Source organism: Siniperca chuatsi, linkage group LG5 (assembly GCF_020085105.1).
Source record: "Siniperca chuatsi isolate FFG_IHB_CAS linkage group LG5, ASM2008510v1, whole genome shotgun sequence".
NCBI lineage: Eukaryota > Metazoa > Chordata > Actinopteri > Centrarchiformes > Sinipercidae > Siniperca > Siniperca chuatsi.
This window is the reverse complement of record NC_058046.1, coordinates 2,032,724-2,060,544: the sequence shown is the minus strand read 5'-3', so window position 1 is coordinate 2,060,544 and position 27,821 is coordinate 2,032,724. Positions and strand designations below refer to the sequence as shown.

Sequence of the window (27,821 nt, the reverse complement as noted above, 5' to 3'; positions counted from 1 at the left end):
CGCCCCTCTAGCCGGCTTCCTTTTACTGATAAAAATCAATCAACAGTACATTTACAACCTACAGAAAGGGATGAGCAAATGTGATGTCAGTAGGACTTCTAGTGAAGCTTCTCGGCAGGAAAGCTATTGTGACTAATTAGCGTTAGCATCTTCTGCTCAGCAGCTACAGTAGTTAATGAGCGCCGTGAGGAGTCACTACGTCCCAGTGAAGCTTCTAGTTCCAGCTATTTCACACGTGGTTGAACTTTACCCCAAAACTCTCTCGTTGTCACACCGTTACCTATGTCAGTCTGTAAATCCAGAGGCCCAGAGAGCATGAAAACAATCTGACAGACTGAAGTGGTGACATTAGTAGAAAAGTGAAATAAAGACAACTTAACCACAAATACATTCCTCCTTCCTCTCTGTACAGTTGAAACTGTTTATCCTACATGATCTGCTGTGTAACTGCAGTTTGCAGTTGGACCTCCAGAGGTTCCTGTTAAAGATGGTCTGTATTGGTTTAAAACTACTTTTATCTCTGCAGGCTCACTGCAGCGGGTTTCTTTTCTGGCTGGTGTTATAGATCCGGCGGGGAGCGTCTCCAGGGTTCGGGGTATTAGTGATGGTCTGCTGTGTCTCCAGTGGATCCTGTGACAGCTCTAATGTCGGTGTGATTTACAGACCGCCGGACAAACAAGCATCATTACCGCAGCCTGTAAACGTGGGCCCGACCGACCGCTCCCAAAGTGGGGTCTGGGGACCCTCGGGGGCCCCTAAGAGGCTCCCGGAGGACCCCTCAGCGAAATGAGAGAGTTTTATTTGACTATTATTTCATTCAGGAGGAGTGAGAATGAGCGATCAGAGGTTTGAGTCTCTACGAAACAATAACTGACAGACAAAGTCCTCCCTGCTCCCAAACTTTCATGAGGATCCATGTTGTGATCCGTACGGTCCGTTTAAAGGAAAAGTCCTCCGTAAAACACTTAACACGTTGTTAAGTGACATAGAAATGACTCGATAAGACGGAGATGTTTCTGGAAACGTTGTGAGACTGGAGCAATTTCTTTCACAAAACAGAAAACGTTTTAGCAACCACACACATCACCAATAAACTTCAGCTTTCGGCGTGGCCCGGTTTTTCTGTCCTAAAAGTCACCACAGAATCCGTGTCTCAGTCCCGTCAGTCTCCCCGGGGGTAAAAACACAGAAATGTAAACGAGCTGTTGTCTGTATGAGGAGAGAAAAGCAGCAGTTTATTAAAGAACATCTCTGCTGAAAACCTCCTGCCTCCACACAGACAACAACTTTTAAGAAATCGGGGGGGAAAAATCAATCATCTCTTTGAGTTTAACACTCGTGTATTTCTGACATTTTACAGAACATCGTCAACACTGGGCCTCGTCTCCGGGGTCACGAACTGTTTCTGCTCTCAGAAGGAAGCGGAGCCTACTGTCAATTACAGAGGCAAATTAAAATAAGACACCACTTTGCTGCAGGTTATTCATGATATGTGCTCTCAGTGTGTTTGTCCTCCGGGGACAAACAGTCTGAAGGCCAAACAAACACTTTAACAAGGTGCCGCTGCTGTTTTCATGCTCAGAATCAACAAAATCGACTGCGTGACAGAAGAGCTAAATGCCAAACGGCTGCTAAAGAGCAAAACTGCTGCTGCTGCTGCTGGAGATCTGTTTGTTTCTGCAGCAGCAGGTTAGAAACTGCAATGCTGCCCTCCGCTGACCCTGCAGGGGAACTACAGACCAGCAGACAGCAGCAGAGACAAACACAACAAACGCCTCAGTTTACTCTTTGCATCATAAGACCTTTAACCGAAACTCATCTAATATAATAACGAATACATCCTGATGTGTTACGGCAAAGGGAAGATGAAGCTGAGTCAGTATCATCTTTTAAACCTTTCATTAAAACATATTTTTTAAAACTTAATTTTACTTGAATTGTCTCTTGATTTCTTTGATCTTATATTACTGGAATTGGTTTTACCTACTTTGTTCCAGTCCAGTTTACATATTTTGTTACCTGTAAGTTCTCCATTTGATTTGATATTATTGAAAAGTATATTATTGTTATGGAGTTGAATATTCCAGGGAAGTGATTCATTAGCAAAGACAAATATGGATGAAGTAAAGGAAATTAGAATAAAAGTACAAATAAAGCAAAGATGATGCAACACAACTGAAAATTACAGCATGTGAAGAACTTATTGAGTAAAAATATATGAATTGGAGCAGCTGGCTAATACAGCGAGAAAGAAAAACTAATTTGTGAAAATGTACACTATATTAAAATAAATAAAATGAAATATATATAAAGTATAAAATGTAGGCAAAAATGATTAAAAAAAGTCCATGTACATTCAGCATGTAACTAAAAAACGTGAATACGGTGAAAACATAAACTGGGTCAGTGCTCATCTTTACTTGTGTTTTAATGTTTGATTCTCAGTGGTTATTAATCACATTTGGTCATTTATTAAAGATAGAATTAGTCATAAATTCTTATTAATCATTTGATGAGGTGAAACACTTATTAATCATGTTGATCAAATATCAAAGTTCTGATTTCTGGATGGATGTGGTTCTTGTTTGATTCACTTACAGAAATCTGCAGGTCAAAATACAGACTGATGCTGATGTTAATATAAAAATTGAAGAACAGCTAAATCTATTATGTTTCCATTAGAAATGTATACAGCAGACATGCAGCATGCAGAGGATGAAGTACTGAGCAGAAAAAGCCAGCCATGTTGATGATAAACAGTTTTGTCTTTTCTTTCTCCGAGCTCACAGAGCTTCATCAGTCTGAAGTGTCAGTGTAATCCGACTACAACAGATGGTAGTTTTCAGCTTTGAGCCCTCCAATGCCTCTGAGTACTGATGCTATCTGTTCACCTGCCAATATTACAGCTGCATTATAAATACTGTGTTCACGATATAAACGCTGAACTTCACTAACAGGCTGAGCCGAGGTCAGATTATAACTGGTCAAAAATACAATAAAACCTCTCAATGTAATTCATGATTGTGTGCTCACTTTCTTCTCACTGATATGAGTTCAAATCAAATAGAAAACACAGACACACAATAAAAGCCAAAAACCGATGATGTCACTCCCTTAAAGACACAACCTGAGATCCAAATGCAAACAAAAAGGTCGCAAACCAGGTCTTCTAATACAGTAAAGTGCATAAGTCTAATAAGCGCGTTAAATGTTTGTAATATCTGTAACAGGTTGATATTATGATCAGCTCACAAACACACAAAATGTACTTTTGTATAGAATTTCAACAGTTCAATTATTTGTGGATATTCCTGTAATTACTGATCAGCAGCGTTTCATAAAGACAGTTTCTGATGTTACGACAAAAACTAAAGCGGTTTAACGCCTTCAGATTTCAATCCTCATTTCTGATCAACATTAAAGACCTGCGTCAACTCGTTAAGCGTTTCTCTTTCTGATGGGGAACCTGGAAACACCTGTGCCCCACCGGTGTGTGTGTGTGTGTGTGTGTGTGTGTGTGTGTGTGTGTGTGTGTGACATTTTATTTCAAAGTGTAAGTAACACACAGCTTCGATTTCTGTGGCTTAGCTGCAGCTTAGCTTTGGTTTTAATGTTGTGAATAGTCATTTGAGTTGAGTTGGGATAATTCAGGTTTATTACAACTTGAATCTTATTTTAATTTCCATATTAATATCATTGTCACCAAGTTAATATCAGAGATCTGGGAACACGGAGACGTCACCCCAGCTGTTCCCAGATTCTCCTTTAACTGAGAGCAATGCTGTCTTTCATTGTCAGGACTCGTCGGGTTCAGGTCTGGGTTGAATGGTTTTCTTGCGTAAAGCTTCAGGCTCTCTCTCCTCTCTGTGATTGTGCCATTTTTTAAGAAGTGTCTCTCTTTCTCGTCTGCATCAGTGTGTGTCACGTGTACATGCAAGTAAATGCACGATGCCCAGTGGGAAGAGACTTCTGCGTGTCTGTTTCTTTAATACTTGCACGGATTTTAAGAACAACATCTACATGTTTTTGCTTTTGAACCCATGTCCCGACAGGACTTGGATCAGCCAGTCAGCCTGTTTGACGCTCAGGTCCAAACGACACATTGTCAAGATTTAAAACTTGTGCATGTCGGCTCCTCTGTGAGCCTCTGCAACCTAATATTACCCATAACACCCTTCTCTGCGTGGACCTGCAAAGACGCTTATGTGGGTCTTGAGGATAATTTAAGCCTCAGCCTGGCGAAGAAACGGCCAGTTATGGATGACATAAAGCAGAAATATTACTTCTGGTCTCGGGTAGGCTTTGGGTCTAAAGTTCTGGCAGTACCATTTGGGTTCAGTCGGGTCGGTTCGTAAAGACGTGGGTTCCTACTGGGTTCCGATCTTAGTTTTAGGCCCATGCAGAACTCTAGCTCAGGGTCTAATGAGGGGCGGGCAAGATTCATCTTCTAAACGTCTTGTCCACCTTTAATCTGTAGCCTGACTGGATGCGCTTTGAAAGGTCAGTAAGATCCACACTGCGTGATGCCAACAGGTGCACACCTGTGGACGAGAGGAGACAGGTAATGAACGACGGACACGGAGAAGAAGCTTCAGCTCATGATGAAGAACATCGAAGGCCCAGTTTGGCTCTTTGTAGGAAAACGAACTGAAGGACTTGTGAGCGCTCTGCTGTCTCCGCGTTGAGGCCGACATGCAAATGCTGAGTTTGCTCTGCATGTAAATGACGCCTCGTGTCCGTCTGAAGGCCTCCGCGGAAGACGAATGGTGTTTATCAGTCTGGAGTCAGCGGCGGCGGTTTGACCAGGACGCCATCTAATTACTTTTTTTCTTAAAGGTTGTATTTATTAGTATCCATCATCGCTGTTGTTACATCAATTAATGCTGTTGACGGGCTGAGGAATTGTCACCCTCAGCCCCTCCTCCCCGCCCTCACCTCCTCACCCCCCCTCCATCCTTCACAGGCAGAAGAACCTCCTCTCCTCTCTTTGGCATTAAAGGCCTGTCATCCCAGCATGCCGCGGGCCCCCCGGCCCCAGCCCAGCGGTGTCAATTAAATTTGATTGACTGAGTAAAAGAAGCACACAAATAAGCCAAAACAACAGACACAAAAATCTATACATGACTCCTCCACCCCCTCCCCTCCTCCACCTCTCTACCCCTCCGCCCCGGCTGTCAAATCAAGCGCTTGTCTCGTCGGTTTTCGTGGCGTGTGCCGCGGACATCCGCAGCAAGACAAGATGTGTGTGTGAGCATCAGCGCCGGCCAAACGCACCGCTCGTCCCGTCTGCCCCGCCCGCCTCGCCAGCCGCCCCCACCGAACACCCCCTCCATCCACACAGAGCGAACCAATTAGCGGCTCTGGAGCCTCGTCCACGCTGCGGAGCAGAGGCCCCTGGGTATCGACTCAAACTGTTGTCCAATAAATGAGGTCTAATTTATCAGTTTAACTTCACCCCCCCACCCACCCCCCTGAAAGAAAAGGAGGAAAGAGGAAGAGAAAGGGTGGAAAAAAGAAAACAAATAGCTCTTGTTTTTTGTTACATGAACTGGCAAAGAGAGTTTGGAAAATCCTGATAAATCCTGGATTCTTCACGTTTCATGTCCTCGTAGCTCTGTGTTGTTTTGCTAATTGTGAGCCAGTGAGCTCATGTTTCATATTCGCAGCGATGATTGAAGGACGCTATTAGAGCAAACCCCATTAGACTCCATGGGGAAGCAGCCGACCCTGCGTGGGAACCATCAAAGGCCAATTTGCTACCCAAACACCATAAATCCTGCCCCGTTAAGTGACTGTTTTTGATGCCGCTGAGGCGCACGGAAATAAATATATGCTCCGTTATGTATTGTCCATTAAATTACCAGAGAGCACAATTCACACACGGCATCCATCTCGATCAGCGGTGGTCAAAAGTGGGGGCCGGGGACCTGCAGAGGGCCTCTGACAGTGTTGGAAGAGGTCTCAGCGACAGTAAAGACAGCTTCACTCGGCTTTGAACTTTGTAATCAATCAAATATCTCACATCTGATTTTCTGGTTGATCGTTCAGGTCTAGTTTAGGAATGAACTCGTATCTCTGAACCAACTCTGACATCGCATTTAGGGTTTGCTTTGTCATCTGTTCGTCTTGTCTGATGCTGCTCAGTTAATGTGGCACCTGACTCATTTTAACGAGGTATGTTTTCCTTCACATCAACAGACACTTTCTGACTTTAACGTTACTGAACTAGTAAACGTGTTGAATATGTTATATGTAATATATGTTATAAGTCTTTAACACCAAATCCTCAAGCTGAACTGAGTTTAGGCTACTGAATGTTTAGTGTCACTGCGTCAGGTGTTCTCAGGTGAGCTCCAGTGCTAAGTAGCTTTTAGCTTTGGAGCTCATCTAACTGGTGACTGTGACTTAATCACACTGAAGACAGTCAGAGGCAGCGCCATAATGTCACTAACATAAGAGTTAGGTTGAAAAAACAGAGCAGTGACTATGAATCTTTGAACTGAAGGAAACAATCTGAATCAGCAAAATGATTCAGAATTTCCACCTGTATCAGGTAGACTACTGTGAACTGTTTTTTGACTCAAATATTTTCCAAAAACATAAAAAGTACTTAAGTAAAAGTACAGATGCGTCTTTTCTGAACACTCAGTTCCATATGAAAGGTCCAATACTGCAAAACTGTTGTGTGACAAGGCAGCGGACAGAAGGAAGTTTCAAGTCCTGCAGGAAGGAAAAATGCATTCAAAGACACGTTTTAGAAAATGATCAGTAATGTAAAGTGATTTTAGTTAAGCGGGTTACAAAGCAGTGACTGTAGCACACCATCAGTGCTAAACTGAAAAGGTTTTTTACGTAGACCTTCATCAGGAAACAGCAATGAGGTCAGTGAAGGAGTTAAAACATGCAAAGACACTTGTATGGTGCTTTAATGTCCAATAACAAAGGTAAGTCACTATGTACAAAAAGGATCTATGGAGAGGTCCAGTAAAGTCAATGTTTAAAAATCTTGATTGCAATTTAGGAAATATTGCCGTGATCATGAAGCTCTTCTTCAGCATCTTCAGTTTATAAAAAACAGGATAAGATTTATTCGCTCAAAGTAACAGTTTATTTCAGTTTTTCTTCACAACAGCTTCAATAACAGAAGGACGGAAGAGCAGCCGTCTGTCTCTGTACACGCTGGTCAGTAAAAAAAAACTAAATCCGGATCAGACGGTCTCCTCCAACATTCACTGATATTGCGTCTCATTTTATTTCTTTTTTTTTTTTTGCATTGCATTGAGAGTAAACATCCGAGTCGATGCAGCAACACTGTCCATCTGAAGAGTTCATTAAAAACACAACGAACAGGTAGAGTTCACTTTGTCTACTCCTTTCCTTTGTCCTGAAGGAGCGCTTACGATAAAGACACTGCAAATAAAACAAACTGCCATTCAGAAACAATCTCATCAACACACTCAGCCCACAGACAGAACACTGTTTTGGCAGCATATTTTGAGGCAATGAAGGCGGGAACTTTACCTGGCAACTCCAGCCACCTTGGAAAACTCTTAAAACTGTTGGTTACACTTTATTTTACGAGTCTTGTAAGTTAGTCATTTCCTACTAACTTGCATGCATGTCTCTTGGAAAGAACTGATTAACTAATTAATTTGTCTTCCTGGAAAGAGGACCACAATGGAAATAAGTTTATCTTTAACTATAGTGTGTTATCCTCGACACTCTCAATGAATATATATTTGTCGCAGTTATATATTTTTGATATGTCAAATAAATCAAATCAAAAACTAACTGGAAAATATAGTCAGTGCTCTGTTATTTGAGTTATATGGAGTTTAGAATTTGTTGTCGAGTTTATTTAAAAACTAAGTAAATATCTATTCATATTCTTTTATTATTAGAAAATGGATTCTTTAAAATGTTGAATTATTTGCTTGCCTGACGACAAATTCGACATTTTTGCACATAACAGAAAGTTTTAACTTGATGCCCATGTTTTCCTACTGCTCAGCTCTCTGAATTATACAACAGTACCAGTGTTTAAAGGAACAGTCCAACTTTCTGGGAAATACACGTGTTTGCATTAAATTATTTTGAGACGAGAGGATTGATGTGCATCACTATGGCCATAAGTATGTGGACACCTACTTTTTGTCTTTTTAAATCAGCCTTTTCTGCATGGCCAAACGTACATCCCTTTGGGATGAACTGGAACACCGACTGTGAGCCAGACCTTGTCACCCAACATCAGTGGCCGACCAAGTAGTGTATCTGTACTGGACCTAAAGCGATGAAGCTGCTAATCACTGTCTCATCTGACTCTGGGGAAGACACTAATATGGTGGACTGTTCCTTTAACAAGTCAGATCAAATCAGCTGACTGGATGCAGGTAAATCCTCCCAGACTGCACTGCCTTAAAAGATATCCACCATCAACACCTGCACACTCAAGAACAACAGCTGAAGTGTGTGTAAACCAGAATAAAAATGATAAACTGCAGCAAGGTGTTTGGAAACCAGATGAGGAAACTGCACAGCAGAATCTCACCGATCCAAACTACAGATGTTTAAACATACAGGAATGTGAAAGAAAATCTCTGCAGACTGATGTCCAACAACGATCAGTCTGGATTAGAAATATTCTGCTGCATCAGAACCAGAAACAGTATTTCTATTAACGTAAACATGCATCAAAATAATGACAGATGTGATCCAGTTTCTCCCAAAGCTACAAATTAGAGAGCCGAGGCTGTAATCTGTGACTCTGTTAGGAGTGTTTTCACACTGCCGACGCAATAAAACTAAAACGGCAACTGGGAGATTTTTGCCTCTTCAGCGGTGAGGCTAAAATGAATATTCTGGCATTTTGTCTAACTTGCTACACGTCTTCGTGCTAAGCTAGGTTAAACATGCCTCCGAGGTTAGTCCTGCACAGACATGAAGCAGATGATATAAATTAATCTTCTAATCAAACTCTATAAAGACAGCAAATGTCCTAAAACGTTAAGAGTTTTCTTTTAGGACGGCAGTCGGTCCATCCAACGACCAAAGAGATATGCTGCTGGATGATTCCTAATGAGTTTGAGGAACCCTTTGACCTTTCCTCTAGCACCACACTCAGGAAAAAATATTACATTTTGATCCCCAATACTGTAAACAACGTTTGACCTGTCCAACCCCGGTAAATCACGAGGTGTAATGAACACCGCAGCCTCTTGGGGCTGCTAGTGAGGCTGCAGTGTCTGTATTCACCATCAAAAGGTCCAGAAAATTACAGATAGCAGCAGTTTTTGAATTATTGGGGAGCAAGGATCAATCAACTGTTTAAACTGATCAACATTTATATAGTAGCATTTCTAAACCTAAAATGAATGATATAAGAAATATGATTAAAAAAGTCAAAACTCCCGTCACTCTGTGCTGAACGTCTCAAAGTGGTGAATACATTTTTAAAAAAAATCTGTTTTTAATATTTGGTACGCTGGAATTCGATCACTGGATGAGAGCATCAGATTACAGCCTTAGTCGTCTAGTTTCCAGCTTTGAGACAGTTTGTCAATGTTCACAATCTCCTGAAAGCTGTATAAAATCTCTGTTTCAACTTCTCCTTCTTTCAGCCTGTTTTTCAGCCGCCGTAGAAGGAGCATCCTTAAACCTCCCCGTCTCAAACACATCACACAACTAACGTCTACTTCATGCCAAAAATACTGCATAGATAATAACCATGGAAATAAAATAAAAAAATGTGTGGAATATGATGAGAGAAAAAAAAATTAAATACTACTACATATACAGTGGTTTTAAAAGTATTTGTTGTGCTGGTGCACGTTAACCACGTGCGTGATTATAACCACATTTAAAAACTTTCAAATCACATAACTGTGTGCATAAACATAAATACTAATATTTCATAAGATCATCTTTAGTGTATTTCAGAGTACAGTAACAAGAGTGGCAGAGAACCAGAAACCTTTTATCTCCATTTAGAAAGATTCAGTTTTGACATTTTTTAAAAAAATTGTTTTAGCAGACCACTGAACTCTGGGATGGCTCTGTAATCTGATACACAATCAAACTAAATGTGACAAAACTAAAACTGTATCAAAAGTTGCATTATGGAGATGTGAGGTTTCTGCAGGACACTGATTAATACACTCATTTCCTTCAGTCTGTCAATAAAAACGATTGCTTCAGTCTCATTAAAAACACACAGGTTCTTCTCATTCACTTTGTAGTGACTGCTGTCTGAATAACGGCATCAAATACATTTTAACAGACGGTAACAGAGCTGAGAGCTTCTGTTTTTGTCTTTCAGGCCTGTGTAAAAACCATTACAACTCAAACATTAGAGGCAAAGAACATGAGAAACTTTGCGGTTAGCAAGTATAAAAACTGCAGTATAAGTAACAAAAGAACAGAAAGAAAAGTGTGAGGAAACACCGTTGCTCATCACTGAAATTAAACTGCTCGCTGGATGAAGTTCATGACCTTGAGAATGGTAGTTTGACTAAATAATCTTAACTCACCGTCAGTTTACTTTAGCAAACAGTTAACTAAGCAAACTCCATCCACTGATGAAAACGTTAAGATACTGTTAAAAGCACCACAAAAAGCTAGTAAGTGGATGTTGAGTAAAGATTATTTTGTCAAAAAATAACAGGCTTTGACTGGGACGTTTATTTTACTGACTAATTTAGTATATGACCAAGTTTGTTTGTGGTAGTGATTAACTAGGGATTATGGGTAAAAGAGAACAGATGTTGACTTCTCTCACGCAGAGTCAGATTGTCTCTGTGTGCAGTCTGAAAGTCACGTTCACTATTTTACTTTGAACAAATAAATGAAGTCTCCAGCGGTCAAACTGGAAGGATGACAAGTCAGAAACATTAAACAAACCGTTTACAGGACCTGGTCCGCCTGTGATCAGCTGATGCGACTGTTTCCAAACCAAATACAAAAATTAAGCAAAGTCAGCTTTTCCACCACTGTGGTTCGGACCAAATAAACAAAACTAGCTGGAGAGTCTTATCTTCAAATGACCAAAAGGTGGTCGGTCACACTCTTGATTTGGTCACTTGAAGTCCAATTTTATATTAATCATCTAATCGAGTTGTTAAACTATGACGTGTCTGGTGTTTTTTGTATGCTGCTGTAGTTTACTGGCCTTGTGAAGCCTGAAGCCTGTAAGGTTTATGGCATACTTACATGTCATAGATTGTTGTGAGGTTAACCCACTTACAAATGTCATCATTCATGTTATCCTAGAACATGTATTTATCACACTGTATATGTTCTAGGACAGTATTTATGAAAAAAATCTTTACATCATTTAAAATTGAGTTTTTATGTTCACAGATTTTCAACACACTAAATATCTGTATATGAATGATAGAGGAGAGTATCTTTGCTATTATTGTTTATTTTCATCAGATCTTGCTTTGTTAAGCACTTTGGGATGCATCTTTGCATGAAATTATATATATATCCCCAATTTGGGATTTATATGTTTTGAGTTTTGGCACTACAGTTCCCATGATACTTTGGGTGATGTAAACAGGAAGTATAATGTTACCATGGAGTCAGTAACTTGGCTATGGGATACACCTGGACACTGTTTTTTTGCCTATATTTAAGGTTGGTTTTTTTTTATTGATTTCTAAACATCGGAGATATCACTTCTACCACTGGAAAAGTAAATGTCACATGATGTGTTCAGTTTTGATAAATTTATGAAACGGAGAAGAACGGGTACAATTGTTGACACAAAATGTGTCAATCAGGTTAATCGCTATAAATTTCTCATGTTCGCTGCCTCTTGCGGTTTGCTCTTTGTTGTGGTCTGTTTGTTATGTGCTCTCTGCCCTTCAGTAGGCACTAGTTGGTTAAACGTTACTGGTTTTGCTCTTGCCCTTGGCTCCTCCTCCCGGGCTGCCTTTACTCTCCGACTTCCTGCCAGGTGAGTTCTGACAGGTGGACAGTTTAACAGCAGAGCCTGACTGACCACCGCTGTTGTTGTTGTGGTTTGTGTTTCCGCTCAGTGTCTCCATGATGGAGCGGAACGCCCCGAACGGTCGCTTGCTTTCAGAACTTCCTGTTGGAGTCCTCTCCTTCCCATGATGCCCTTTGGTCTGCTCTGCCTCCTGATTGGAGCTCTTGTGGACCTGCTCGTCGAAGGTGACCCTCAGTTTGAGGTTCTGAGACGTCTTTCTGCGAGACGAGGGTGACTTCAGGGCGCTCTTGGGACTGGTGGCAACTTTCTGGCCGTTTGCGGCGTCGTGGAAGTCGCCGGAAACGTCTGGCGTTTTACCGTCTGCGGCCTCAGGGTCGCTGGAGGTGGGGGAGGGGTTGTAACCGGCGCTGTCCGCTGACTTTGACCCGCTGAGAGAAAACGCCAGCTTCCTCTCAGCTGTGGAAGAAGAGGAGGAGGGGAGGTGCTGCCTCATCATCAGGTTAAGGTGGTTTGACACTGGCTCCTCCTCTGTGATTGGCAGGTGGGACGGCCTATCAGGTCGCAGTGTGTTTGAGGCCGGGGCTCCTTGATTTTTACCTTCCTCTGGTGGATAACCGTCCGAATCTGATTCACTCAGAGAGCGCTGCATGATCTGTTTGAGTCTCGCTAGTTTGAGCTCTCTCCTCTCCACCAGTCCCGTCCTGCGGGCCCCAGGGGCCCCGGGGCCCTCTCTGCTCAGGCTACCCCCTGGAGGCAGCCTCTCCCTGGAACACAGCGAGTCTGACATGTCCTTCCCCAGCAGCTGCCGCAGCACCGAGTCTGGACCCACCCCTCCCTGACGAACCAACCATTGACCATCACCCGGAGTCCCCTCCGCTGTCAACAACATCTCTGGCCACGCCTCCACTGAGGGCTGATGGGAGCTGGAGTCCAGAGAGGAAGACAGACATTATCCTTTACTTTTGTTTTTTAGTGTGTATGCTGTTAATGACTTTAATCACTACCACAACTATTAACTACTAAGACCAACTCCCGCCCTGCTGCTACTTCTACTCCCATTACTACATACTAATACTACTATTACCAATAGTAGGACTTGCTTTTTGTACTTGTACCACTACTGCTTTTTATGCAACTACTGCAACTCTTCCTACTGCTACTACTGCAACAGCTAGTACTATACTATATTGGTAATATTGGTTAAACAAAGTTAAACTCATTTCAGCCTATCTACAGCTAAAATGATTGTATTAAATAAGAAAAAAAAAACTAAAAACTGCAATAATTGTAATGAATGATACAGAGTAGACCACAAGTCCCACTGTACTTCTTGGCCTGCTTGCTTTCCACCTGCCTCCAACCCCACAGTAGAAACCCTGAGAGCTGGTGCAGGTGGTGTATTTTAAGCCACGTCTTTTGTGCTGCTCACCTGAAAACTGCTGTAAATGCTGCGATCACTTGCTTTCACTACTGCTGCCGCCGCCGCTCGTATCTGAGGCTCTGAGTATAAGTTCTTCTCAGTGTAGGTTACCATCATCACTCGCCAAACTCTGCTGTACTGAGACTGGTGTATTCTTGCGGCGAGGGATAACTATCGCTACGGCGACTGCGCTGTTTTCCAGCACTGACACTCCAGAAAAGCAGCATTTTTTCAGACTCACTCCCTTGATTAGCGCATCTTGGCTACTACACCTTGACTTCTCTGTGTCACATGATAGCTTGTCTTACACTGCAGTCCCATTTCCAACATTATAAAAATAATACAACTCAAGACTCATGGGAGCCATAGTTGTGGTTGTAAAATACCACTATAGAGACATAGTTTCTGAGTGTGTAAAGCGAGGGCCCTATATGTGCTTGTCTTACTTGGGTGATCTGGAAGGTGTCCCCTCTGCCTTGTTGGGGTCCATCAGTCTCTGCAGTTGTTTCTGTAGAGCCATCCTCTCTGTTGCCTGTCTGCATGACAAACAACACACACGTTTGGTTACTTCATGTCCAGCACAGCGTGCAGGTGGAAGGAGAGGCGCAAGCAGGTAGGAGTTTTAGTCAAATTAGGCAGTGAAAAGTAAGTTTCTGTTATTTTGGTTGAAATGGGACGTTGCGCTGGGAATAGACATTTCAGACCTATGTCTGTTTATGGCGCGAAGTAATTTGGTGATTCTGCCAACATGTTGCAAACTAAATACTGTGTAGAGGTAATGTGTAGAAATGATGGCGTCATGCTGAAAAATGTAAATAAAAATGTATAAATAAAAACACCTAAATTAAATTAGAATCAGAAAAAGTTTGATGAAATTAAAGCAGGAACATTGGTTAAAAAAATGTCCTCCACTTCACTCGGTACAGTTGCTTCATACAGTATGAAAACTTTCTCCTTCTAATTAAAGTAAGGCCATTAAAAGGCAGCAGGACAGATATGTTGATAAATCTCCAGTTTAAACAACTAAAACCTTTTAAATACTGGCGACAGAAATAGGAACTATAAGAATAACAATAACTGAGAAACTACAAAGAAACTACACAATCCATTAAAGTAACTGTACCTGAAAAAAAACCCTGTAACTTCATCAGTAAAAATAAAATACTGTAACTTACTCATTGAGCTGTTTGGTGAGTTTAACAACCTGCGAGGCCAATGACATGCAGGTTTCCACGACGACCAGGTATCGAGCGCAGGTGGTGTGTCCCTGCCGCTCGGCACTCTGGGAAGGCCGTTCCCCCTGCAGGTTCTGGACCGTCACGTTAGAGCCGTACTCCACCAGAGTCTGGATACAGAGATTTAAACCATTACTGCTGTGAGATCTGGCTCTTGGCAAGATTGACACGTTGACATGATGATGCTTGTTTCCAAGTTAGGATTCAAAACAGCAACATTATTATTTCCAGCAGTAGCTCAGTTATTAGTACTTCTGCCTCTGTGTAAGAAAATTGTTTTCCCCACAGTACAGATCTACTTGGCTCTGCTGAGAAAAAGCAGCTGTTTTATCTAAAACAGATTATTAGGGTTAGGGTTACTATCAGTATTTTGATTGTCGGCCTGGCTGGCCAACAGGAAGCAGACAAGACTGATAATATCCGCCTCTCCTTCAGCAGGGTGTGCCACCTACCAGGAATAAAAAAACACTCAGCTTCCAATGTAGGAAAAGCAGCTTCAGGTTGTAAAACACATTTTATAATAAATGTGTGTTTTGCCATGATAAGTAGGGGCAGAGTAACTGAAGCAGGATGTTCCTGAACAACAGAACGTCGGGGTCGTCACGCCAGCAGGAAAAATAAAGGTTTAGAACACTACTTCAAGTTTACATCGTTGAAATATTGAAATGATAATATTAAGTGTGGCTCTAAATCATGTTCTGTATTACTGAGCTGTAGGTTAAGAATTACTAGAACACAATCTTTAGCAGGGCTCTATTAGTGCTCCAATAGTCTGAAGTGGATTTATGTGACATCGACCCTTCAGGGGAACATCTACCCAAAACTCTAAATTATTATAAGACTGCTGAAGGGTCTCTGCTCCCCTCAGGCCCCGCTCCTAATCTGCATGACCTGTGGTGCTACCAAGGTATCAGCACGTGTTGAGGGGAAGAGATGGAGGGGATGTCAGGAAAACTGGAAATAGTGATAGTTAAGTTGGTAGTAATTAGACGGTGTAGTCCCTCATTCGTCCAGGAATGTTCCATCGTTTCGGCCGAAACGTCTTGATTCTGAAAACAGTGTCCAGATGACTGCGACTGAAACCTTTTCTACGATGGAACACTCCTGGACGAATGAGGGACTACACCGTCTTGGTAGTAATTGTTACTTTCCAGCAGTACACACCTGTATACAGGTGAGGTGTCCGTACTGAGCTGCTACGTGGACTGCAGTGTTTCCGTTCTGGTCGACTTCGTCCAGAGAGATTGCCTGTTCCTGCATGAACTGAAGCAACCACAACAAGACCTTCTCCTGGAGAGACAGACAGAGGGAGATTTTTATTTTTATTAAAACAAGTCAACCAACCACACTCCAATCTTACCCAGCACTCACACACACACACACACGTGTAAAGGTTGTCCTGAGGGTGGTGCCTTGTTTTTGCTTAAATAAAAAGGGTTTGTCCTCTGTACAGTGGCCTTGTAAGACATCTCAAGGTGCTTTCATTTTATTTTTATATTTACAATAATTATTTTATAGGGTGCTTTCACACCTGTAGTCCAGTTCATTTGGTCCGACCCAAGGGGAAAAATGATCCATTGTTGCCTTTCAGTTCTGGTCCAGTTCGTGTTCACACTGACTTTTTTTTTTACAACAAACCCAGACGAGTAAACATAAAGTCATAGGACTGACCGGTAACTGACTTGATTGGACAGTTCAAATGATGTCATCCTACATTGGACAGTTCTGGTGACTGACAGCAGGTCAGTCTGATGTCATCCTTCTCTGGTGTCATCAGAAATCACTGATAGATTATAAGCATGGACCAACTGAATATCATAAACAGTGAAAATCTAATGATGATATAACGGGAGGATAGTTACTGTGTGGGGACCCGTTTTAACTCTTCTCACTTTCTGATGCATCTGGGAAAATCTCCGCACTCGTCGTGATGCGCATGTGTGTTGCCATGGTTACAAAATAAGATAAGATCAGGCTTTATTGTCTGTACAGATCTGGAGATGGCTTCCTTTACAGTTCACGACCAGCAGATGGATTTAATAGCAGCATAGATTTTTAATTTATGCTAAAAGCTTTCACACCAGCCCAAACGAACTGCACTAAAACTGCAAAATGCAACAGTTCCTTTTAAACAGGTTAGGTGTGAACGCACCCACAGACTCAGCTCGCCGGGGTCAGCTCGGTCAGAGCTGTCTCAGCCTCGGTCAGTCTAAGCTGGACTGTTAATGAGAACTCTCGAGGTTAACAGACGTCAATCAAAACTGGGAAAGGTACTTCCATCATCGTCTGGTTGACAGAAGTGTCGATGTGTAATGTTTGATGAACGCAAGTGGTGGGAAATGAGATGATTTACTGCTTGATGCTCTGATGTGACACATGCTTAAGACTTTTCAAGGACCTGTGGATATTCAAGCTTGCTGGTGTGTTTTTATATTTTTAGATTAGATTCAACTTTATTGTCATTGCACAGAGTACAAGTACCGAGACAACGAAATGCAGTTTAGCATCTAACCAGAAGTGCAAAAAGCTGTAAAGTGCAGAGTAATATAAATAACAGTGAGGGGTAGATTTGAATAGGCTAAGATATGTACAGTATGAGCATGTGCAGCAGTTACAGTAGGCAGTGCAGGTATAAGTATAAAATATATAGTGTGTGTGTGTGTTACCTGTCCATAGCGGGCAGCGTAATGGATCAGACTGGGATGTTCTCTGGTGCAGCTCAGTTCTGCAATGGCCTCTGTCTCACTCACCATCCACCTCACACACTCCAGATGACCGTTCTGCAACACACACACACACACACACACACACACACACACACACACACACACACGTTTGTTTCACTGACATTGTGTCATTGACATAATGCTTTCCCCAGCCCCTAACCATCACAACTAAATGCCTAACCCTAACCTAATTGTAACCTGAACCCTAAAACCAAGTCTTAACCCTCTAAAAGCAGTCTCTACCACCATGGGGACGTCATTTTTTGTCCCCACGGTGACACAAGTCCCCATGGGTTAGTGTACATTCAGGTTAAAATCCCCACCGGGATATAAGAACATGAAACACACGCATGCACGCGCGCACACACAGAGTAAGGACCAGGTGGTTGGAAATCTGTCATCCCATTAAACTGAGTGAATAAACAAGAGGCTTGTTGATAAGAGCCAATCAGGACACAGCTGCCCAGCTTGTCTCTAGATAACACATTTCCTGTCTGGCAGCCAATCAAGAGCCTGGTTTCCACAGCAGGGCAGACTAAACAGGACCTACTCAGTATTTACGGTATTCACTTTCCTCGGTTTCATTCCAGAGACTCATTTTGAACATCCTGCTGCTGCCAACAGAGCTGATGTAAAAGTTTAAATCATTTTATCAGAAACCTCCATCTTGATACTTTATGACCTCACTGACCAGCTGCCAACAGCCAATCAAATGTCTGCATGTCCTTATTAGCTTACAGATGTTTTTGTTTTCTTTAAGGACTAATATTTCCACCTGCAGGTGCAAATATATTTACATCAGGCAGGGTGAATACGCAGCTAAGAAAAGGTGAAGGATGAAAGTGCACAATAAACATCCATTCATATATATTTTTTAAAGATATTAAATGAAAAATATCTCTCATGGGTTATGGATTCTTTGAGCGATTTTAAGCTTCCCAATCACTACACCTTGTACACACACTGGCCACTTTATTAGGTACATTATATTGAAAGGTGCTTCTAATCTTTTGCCCCAGTGGAAAAAATATTAGAAACACCTTTCAATATATATATTTTTTACACAAGGAATCCTGTATTTGTTCATTTTAAAAGGAGACCTGGTCGGCTTGATTTTTCTCAGATTTACTCTTGCTATTTCCAAAAATACCAAGTATTCTTATCTGATTACTCCACTAATCATCAGAAGAATCTGTAAAATATTAAATTACCCTAATCAAAATCTTTTTTTCTTTAACAGTTTCTTACAGACAGTGTTAGTGAGCAGTTCTACAGTAAACAAATAACCAGTGACTTAATTTAAACATTCAAACTGCTTCATATATCTGTCAAAACAACATTGAAGGAATAACTAAATAAAAAGCTAATATCTGCGCAACACCACATCTTAAAGTAAACACGTTATTTTGGGAGTAAACACACACTTTGAGTCTATAGTTCTCACACACACACACACACACACACACACACACACCTTGACTCCCAGACCAGCAGGGGTGAGCTGCTGGTTGTTGCGTTCGTTGAGGCCGTCCTCTCCCATCAGAGAGGTGAGATGCTGCAGGCAGTCGGCATGACCCTGAGAGGCCGAGATGTGCAGCAGGTTGTTTGCGTCCTCGTCTCTGATCAGCTCCAGGTTATCTGCCGCCAGGTGAGGCTGCATGAGGAGGAGAAGTGGAGGAGGGAGAGGAGGAAGAAGAAGGAGAGGGAAAAAACACGAAGAGGAGCAGGAGCAAACAGAGGAGGGAGGTGAGGAGGAGGAAAAGAAGGAGAAAGAAGAGGTGGATACAACATCAGATGTGGTTTGCAAATGTTAGATCGCCCACCTCCTACTCTTCTATTGGTCGGGACCTCCCACTCACCAGCAAAGAGATCTGTCCCTCTCTGACGATGTTGATGATGTTCTGGTTCTTCTTTGTCTCTTCGTCCACCTCCCCTCCTGCTCCTCCACCTCCTCCAAACCCCCTCGGCCCACCGCTGCCTCCACCTCCTCCTCCTGGTCCAGGAGGCCAGGGCTTGGAAGCGTCCTGCCTGCCCACGCTGCTTCCTGGCAGGGGGAACATCAGCGCCGGGCCCCCGGCAGGCTCCACGCCTGGCCTCTGGCTCTGGGAGTCTGGGTAGACCCGCGCAGACAGCAGCTTGTCTGGAAGTCGTTATTCAAACAAGTCCTATCACATCACATCACATCTTACCTTTACACAATGTTACGACAGTGTTTTTGTCCACCATAAGAGTAAAACAGAAAAGTTGACAGCGTTTTTAGGTCGTACCTGCATCAGAGAAAGAAGAGAGGGAGGAGGAGCAGCTGAGGAGTCCGGAGGAGAGCAACTCTGACTGGTACCCTCCACCAGCTGGGGAGCGGTGGAGGTGGTGGAGGTCTGGATCCATCGACTTGGACTTCCTCAGGTCTGACCACTTCACCGGAGACAGAACACAATACTGCAGAAAACATATGAATTACAACTGTAAACCAGCATTGTTTACATCCATGTTGACTAGCTTACAGTCTTCTTCTTCCCTGCCTTTGCTGGTGCATTGCTGCGTTTCTTGGCACCTGTAGATCAGTGGAAACCACTGGTAGGATTGTGCATTGTGTCAGCTGCGTGCGTCCTCGAACGCATGCTAAACGGGGACCCACTCACAGAAATACAGCTCCATAGCGCTGCTGGAGGTCTAAAACTCAACAGGGAACCTTTAACTAAACTGGAAAACCTAACTGGCAAAATTTACAGTGAAAGGAAACTAAATGGCTGCACGAATATATGAACATACTGTAAATATACTTTACAATTTCCAATATATTTTAGACAAAGGTAATTGTAAAAATGTTTTAATTGCAATGGTTTAGACTAATATTTAAATTTATATTTCTTCTATAGACAATTTTACCAATTTAGCTCACTTTTAGCTGGATATTACCTCGGCAGTATGCTCAAATACTGTCAGTCCTTTAAGTGCAGCATACAGAATATCACAGTATGTGCACATCTATTCGACTACTAAAACCACTAGAGTCAGTGCTGTGGACAGTAGTCGACTACTTGTGGATGATTTTACCCAGCATCACCACATTTACAGCAGTTAATGTGTAAAACATCAATGCTTGTTTATATTTACATAGTTTCTGTTACGTTGATTCAGGTGTGGTGTAAAATACATTTTAATATAGTCAACAATAGTTGACTAATGAACGACTATTTTGCAAAACCTCACGACTAGTAAGAATAAGTAGTCGTGAAACTTCTATTATGCATCTTATCCCCAATTTGCCTGTGCGTCATTTAGCTGGTATGACAATTAAATGTTAAATACTTCATGCTTTTTTCCTCTGAAGGCCAGGTGTATATTCCACAAGTGTTGCTAAAAAATTCCCTTTACAGTTTACTAAACTGTGTGCTTAGTTTAGTAATCCATGCGCAATGACTTCCACATAATGTTTTCCTACGAGGTCACCCTCTGTGGACTGAAGGCAAGGCAAGTTTAGTTGTATAGCACATTTCAACAACAAGGCAATTCAAAGTGCTTTACATAAAACTTAAAAGTAACATAGGACAATCTAAAAAGACATTTAAATACACTTAAAAAGAGTTAAATAGAAAATAAAAACGATGGATTCACAAATGAAAAATATTCAATTCAATATTATGTATTTATATAGCACCAATATATAACAGAAGTTATCTCATTGCACTTTTCCTATAGAGCCTAGACCGTACCCTTTATAATATTCTAAAATATTTAAAGAACTTGTTTTGAAGTTGATCAGTGTGTACCTGAGTCTGTGAGCTGCCACTGCCCAAGCTCAGAGGCTCGCTGTGGGGTAAAGCGGAGCTCTTCAGCCCTCCTCCCCGGCTCCTCTCCAGGGTGCCTCCGCCCAGGTTGCTCCCTGTCACCGAACGCTTGTCGTGGGGGACGCGAGGCAGCGTGGACATCTGCTGACTGGACTTGATATAAGGCACGTCCAGGATCTCGTCCATGTCCAGATCGTAGTGCTCCAGCTCCCCGAACAGAGCCTGGGGGTTGTTCCCTCCACCAACACCAACGCCGCCGCCCAGGGCCTTCGCCTTCCCTTCTGTACCGTCAGAGGAGGTGGAGGCATGGGTCGGTTTGTCAGAGCTGGAGTCGTCCTTACTGGCCTCCGCCGGCTCCCCCAGCCCCAGCCCCAGCCCCTGGACTTTACCATCAGAGTCAGAGTCGGTGGTCTCTGGTTGGTGTTTGAGAGGGGAGACCCTCTTCACCGGCCGGAACTTGCTGTGGACCTCAGCGAGCCCCGTGGGTTTGATTCCCCCGCCGCTGTGGGAGGAAACGCCACGACTCCAGTTGATGGCTGGAGCTGCAGGAGGTGGTGATAAGAGAACAGCTGAGTTTAAATAACGTAGTTTAGTTTCACAGAGATTTAACTAGGCCTTGTTGAAGTTCAGATGTATAAAGGACAACATGTTCTGTATTGTTGAGGTCTGGTATTAATTTTAAAACAATTACACAAACAGAACAATCAGAAGAAACTGCTACACAGTTTTAGTTCAAAAGCAGAGTAAAAATTCTAACTAAGCTATCCTTTTATAATTCGTAGTTACCTGGTCTCTCCTCGGCCTGGCCATCACTCCTCCTGGACAACTCTGGGATGCTCTTCAGAGACGTGACAGAGTACTGCGGGACAAAAACAAAGAGTGAGAGATAATTGTGCACAGCAGCTCAGCAGCTGTGCAAAGCAGTTATATTTAGATATTAGTTCATTGCAGTAGCAGTTACGTTGCTCTAAGTACAGACAGATTGTAACCTGAAGCAGTTCGGCAGCTGTAGGTTACAGCTGTGGAGAAACACTCAGTTTTATACATCAGGCTGAACCTAATGCAGTCACTCTGAATCCTCCTTCTTGAAGGTTATCATGTTAACTTCGTGTTCAAACTGTTTTAGAGAGGTTGATCCGACGTCATGTTTTTTTTTTTGGAGGCTGTAGTTTGTGCTGCTGTTGAATCATATTGTGTTATAAAGGAGAAGTTTTTCTAATATTCAGTCTATCCTTGTTGATTTAAATGGGGTGGACAAACTTTTAGGATTGCCACTTCTGACCAAAACTGAACATTATAACCTTCATGCAGGTAGGGGTTTATTGCAGGACTGTTGTATTAGACTGCATTAGTTTTATCTAGGTGTACCTAATAAACTGGACACTGAATAGCATCTGCATTGTATGTGGCAGGCAGGATGCACCCTACTTGGATTGTTCGGCCAGGTTTAGGTTGTTGTTGCTGTTTGTTAGATATGCAGCTCCTAAGCTGTTGTTTGTTACACACTACTGTTGGCAGCTGTATGCTCCTACAGAGGTGGTGGCTATAGGTAGAGGAGAGGCTGTTGCAAGTGCGTAGTTAGGCCTCCTAGAGACTCTAAAGTAAGGATACTCCCACCCTGATCCATCGGATCAAGCTTGGGGCAGATGGAGACATTTTTAGTGGACTCTATCAGTTAAGTAGGTGTAGTTAGCGGTTGTGTAGCAGTAGGCAGCTGTTAGCTTGTTTATATCATACTGACCACTGAATCATCTGAGAAGTCGATCTCATCCAGGTCCAGGTATTCAGGAGCCTCCATCTTCACACCACATCATCAGCCTCACCACCAGCTGCAGACAGTAACACGTCGTTAACACTGTCATAAACATCATGAAGCCACTTTTCAAAGTCGTGGGATCAATTTACATGACAAAAATCTATGACATACAATTAACTCTTGTGTTAGTCGGGGAGAATACTTTCTTTCTTCTGTTTTATAAGTTACTTGAAGGTTCTGACCTTGAAGAAAATCAGTCAACACGGATAATGTGGTAACCATTGAATGACTAAAGCCATAACACCCTTTGCTCGTACCTTCTGTGTAGCAGCATCATATCCACAAATATGATACAGAAAAACACTTTAATGTTGCAGTGATATGATCAGCAGGAATAAAACACAGGAAGTAGCAGCAGGAAACTGAGAACAGCCCTGTTGAAAACTTGCGTGAAAGTGTTTTCTGTGTTTTTGTTAATCTTTTTCTAACTGAGAGGACAAACTGCTGCTCAGGGAATAAAGGGGAAACTGTGGAAATAACAAACTGGATTTCTATTTTAAGGAGGATTTTCACTCTTACCAGCTAACAAAGGCCCAATGTAAAACGTGTCGTTTGAAGAAAATCAAATCTGCTCAGTAATACTGGAGGCTTAAAACGCTGTTGAGCTGTTGTGATCAAAGGCAACAAACAGCAGGATAATCACAACTAATCAGAGGGCAGCGTGACTCACAGCGCGCACAAAGATGTAAAGACGCAACCTGAACCAACACCAGAGCAAGACCCGATCCCGCTGACGGACACTTAGCACTGATAACTCAGTGTCACAACAAAATAGTCACATTTAGGGATCCTCATCAACTATGGTTGTTCATGTTAGAAAACAAATATCGTATTTTTTTTTTAAAATCTCAATTTTCGTTAGCAGTAATATAATCCATTATCCGTCAGGCTGCTATCACTATAACTATCACACATTAGTCGATTAATTGACAGAAATTTAATCTGCAACACTTTTGATAATCCCAATGTCTGTTTGACATAACTGTAAACTGAATATCTTTTGGGTTTTGGTCTGCTGGTCGAACGTCATGTTGGGCTCTGGGAAACTGTGCTGGATTGTTTTTTTACTATTTTCTGAAAAATAATCCACAGATTAATCGAGCCCTGAGAGAATCACAAGAACCTGCTTTAATTGCAACCACTACTGAATAATACAGTCCAGTCAGACGCTCGCGTCATCAGGTGGTACCTACAGGTCTGTCACAACTGTGTGTCCACAGTCAAAAGCTAGTTACTGTGTGTGTGCATCTGTGCACACTGAGTCACGAAATGTGCTATATAAATAAAATAGCCTTGCCTTTAAACTGCAGCTACAGTAAAATTGCCTTTTCTGTTGCACAGAGGTCAGAGGTCAGCTACAGAGCAACACCGCTGTGCTGTTAAAGGCCCAGTGCCTTGCTAAAAGACACTTAGGCAGTAAGTAATTTCCCTACAGTAAATCAATGAAGGCTCACAGTGTTTAAACAGTGTCGAGATCAAAAATAACAGCCACACTGCTGCAATTGTTTGGTTTTGGTCAGAGGTGTTGATGGCGATTTTTCAGGCTGTATCGTAACATGACATACATTCTGATTAGGTTTCTTTATGTTTCGAAATAAGCGAACTTCCATTCATGTTCACAGGATGTTCAGAAAGCAGCAAACTGTGGAGCTTTCATGTAAGAGTCGAGCTGTTTTCAGACTGTGTGGGAGTGACCGCAGGACTAAACTGGTCAAAATAAAACCTCTGATTGCAGCTTTGAGAAACAGTCGAGCCTAACATCCTTGATAACAACAGTTTAGGCCTGAAACCAGACAAAAATAAGACTGAATTAAAAAAAAAAAAGAGGAGGACGTCTGCTTTCTGTGTTTATGTGAACAGCTGACGAGTCCAAATCCTTCCAGGCAACGGGACACGAAAACAATCAGAGATGTTGTTTTGCAGCAAAGTCAAGAAACAAGGACGGGAGTTTTCAGAGCGATTCGATAACTCTTTGAAATTAGATCTGCACACTTCCCTCAGAGGTCAGGTGAAACTCAAAAAAGAAAAAAACCCACCTACCAACAACTCTTGGTCTGTCTGATTTACATGTTGTAGCTTGTTTATTGAACAGTAGAAACAGAAATGGGTGCAGCGTCCTGAACTCAGAGTGGGGTTGCCAGGTCTGTCCTAACTCTACTGTCAACTACACCCAGCTGTCAGGATGGACCGCTGACTAGCCTGGTAGCTAACGAGATAAAATATGTGAACCAGACGCGTCCTGGACGCACAGAAATGAAACTGAGGTTGGTCTTCGTATCTGATTCTGGTGTAAAACACGACTATTTACCAAAATGTCTGTTCCTTTAAAGGGTCGGTTCATCCAAATGCCCCTAGTGGTGTCTCTCCGTCAACATACTTCTGGGTTTTATTTGTCCAGGTTTTTGCGATTTCCGTCTCCACCCAGTTTCAAATGGAGCATTTAGTTCGTACTGCTCAATAAAACATGACATTCAAAAACATTCAACGTGATGTTTTCTCTGACTTCGAGTTGAAGTAAATTGTGCTCTCCTACTTCAGACTGCGGAAACAGCGCGATGTTCAGTAAAGACCCGAGTCAGGTAATAGTGTTTTTAGATATACAGCACGCACACAGTTAAAAAATAACCACTGGACAGTGATAACTGCTGGTATCAGACAGAATCAACAAACTAAATGTTTACTGTCTGTAAGTCCTGAGCTTTCTCCAGCATCTATAGTGTCATTCAGACCGGCACCTGATTACAGACATTAGGACCTGCAGACTGGACGGTGGCCAGTTTAAATCTCATTAGTGTCGGCCAGACTGTGCTGCGGCTTCGCTCGCTTATTTCAACGTCAGCTGTCACGATTTTAATCCGCATTTCCAAGTAAAAGTGGCAATAAGGGCTGACATCAGACTCAACATGTCACAGGACTGAGACCTTATGTTTGGTCAGATGGTTACAAAATAATGTGGTACATGTGATTTTATTTGTAAGAACTTCTCACCCAAGTTTAGAGGGCTGAGTGACTTTGTATTATTATAATATAATATAATATATTATTATATTATAATTATAATATGACGGTTTCCTGCAGGTCAGCATCACCTCAGACTCAACTTCATACAGATTACACTTCTATGAAATTAAAAATTAACCTTTAGAGACAAAAAGAGCAGAGGTTTTATTACACACACGATGCTGTGGTCATGGTGATTTTATCATTTTACTAAATTGTGACGTCCAAATTAACATTTCAAGGCAAAATGTATTTAAAAACTAACAAAATTCAGTTGTCTGATGTAAATCGTAATAGTGCAGTCACTGCACTGAACATTAAGTTTGATTACTTTGTATTTGACAGGGTATACATTTGCCACATCACGATATAAATCAATAATAAAACAATAATCATATTAATATTGTGATATTTATTTCAACTGTATCACCTCGCCCTTAATTTGTATTTAAACAAACGCTTGAAAAATGACAAGCTGAGCACTGAAAGTAATGAATGTGCACATGGCAGCAGCTACCAGCAAGTCCCTTTTAACTTAAAGTGTATATAATTATATACTCTCCAAGTTATTCTGCTTAAAATCTACTTTGATCATTTCTGTTTTAAAGACAAAAAATGTGGGGAACATTACATTTCTGTGAGGAAGCACTGAAAGGAAAACACCCGCAGGCGGATGAAAGAAAAATAAAACAACATTTGAGACCAACATGTTTGTGATTATTGCTTCATTTTTCTATAATTAAAAAACAATTCTTGACACTATCTTAGTTACTAGATGAGAATTAGTAGCAAACAGACTTCCAGTAGCTAAGGAAGCAACGTAATTTCAGTTTTACAAATAAAAACAATGAATGTGGAGTGAGTTTAGGTGGGTTTGTCCTCTCTTTATTCTCGATAGTTTAATCCGCTGATAACCTGCTGGTGAAGCAGCAGTGACGCTAATTAGCTAACGTTAAGCTAGCTCGCTAATCAGCATCCAGGGAAGCTAATGTGGAAGCTAACTGACTAGCCAGGCAGTTGGGGGGAAAAAATCAGGTCAAAACAGAAAAGCTCAGGTACAAAACGAGGAAAAAAAAAGAGCTGTTTCTTCAGGGTTAACGGACACTGGCGTGATACGGTACCTTATGGAAGTCAGGGGGCCGAGGGGAAAGCGCTGGCTTGAGGAGCTGCTACAGCTAGCCGAGCCGCTAGCTGGAAGGACCCTTGGATCCAGCTGTTTTTTTCCTTCTGTCGCCTCTCTGTCTTGAAAAGCACAAAGACTTTGACATATGGGAGCGCAGAGAGGAGGCAGCGAGAGGAGCACTCACTCTGAGCACGTTTCTCAGCACCATGTTCCCCATACAAAGGGAAGAACTACACTTTTAACTTAACTGTGTGTGTGTGTGTGAATGCCAAAGCACTATGTAATGAATGTAATAATAATAATTATAACAATAAAACTTTATTTATGGAAATAAAATGAAATTTGGATACTCACCCTCGGGTCCTGACCTTGCAGGTTCTGTTCCAGATGTAAGAAATCTACATTCAAGACCTCACTGACATTTGTGATAATAATTTTGGGAGCCTTTCCTTTCTGTCATGAAGTTCATTTAATTTGTCTTTAAAAAAATATGTAATTGTTTGTTCTGTAACTGTTTTTGGTGAGTTTTTAACACATTCTGTTTTACAGTTTATTTATATAGTAATTTAATAATAATAATAATAATAATGAGAAAACTTTATTTATAGAGCACTTATCAAAAGTACAAAGTGCTTCACAACAAGAGAAATAAAACACCACAGTGAATGATGAAATATAAAGAAATAAAATACATAAAAGCAATAAAATAAGCAGCCAGTTCAGGTAAAATCAGGATCTGCTTTCAGATAAAAATGTGTTTTGA

The 27,821-nt window shown here is 41.8% G+C and overlaps 1 protein-coding gene across 1 annotated transcript; it reads right to left on the bottom strand.

Annotated features, from left to right (window-relative positions):
• Positions 1-6,908: 6,908 nt before the first annotated feature.
• LOC122876818 (synuclein, alpha interacting protein) lies at positions 6,909-27,237 on the bottom strand. Its single transcript, XM_044197575.1, has 12 exons — positions 27,057-27,237; positions 22,861-22,948; positions 21,906-21,978; positions 21,102-21,661; positions 19,599-19,767; positions 19,191-19,471; positions 18,806-18,985; positions 17,272-17,385; positions 15,770-15,895; positions 14,546-14,715; positions 13,817-13,906; positions 6,909-12,873 (listed from the first exon to the last, which is right to left on the bottom strand). The coding sequence occupies exons 2-12, from the start codon at positions 22,915-22,917 to the stop codon at positions 11,883-11,885; spliced, it is 2,811 nt and encodes a 936-aa protein (XP_044053510.1). The 5' UTR covers positions 22,918-22,948; positions 27,057-27,237; the 3' UTR covers positions 6,909-11,882.
• Between the last annotated feature and the right edge of the window lie 584 nt (positions 27,238-27,821).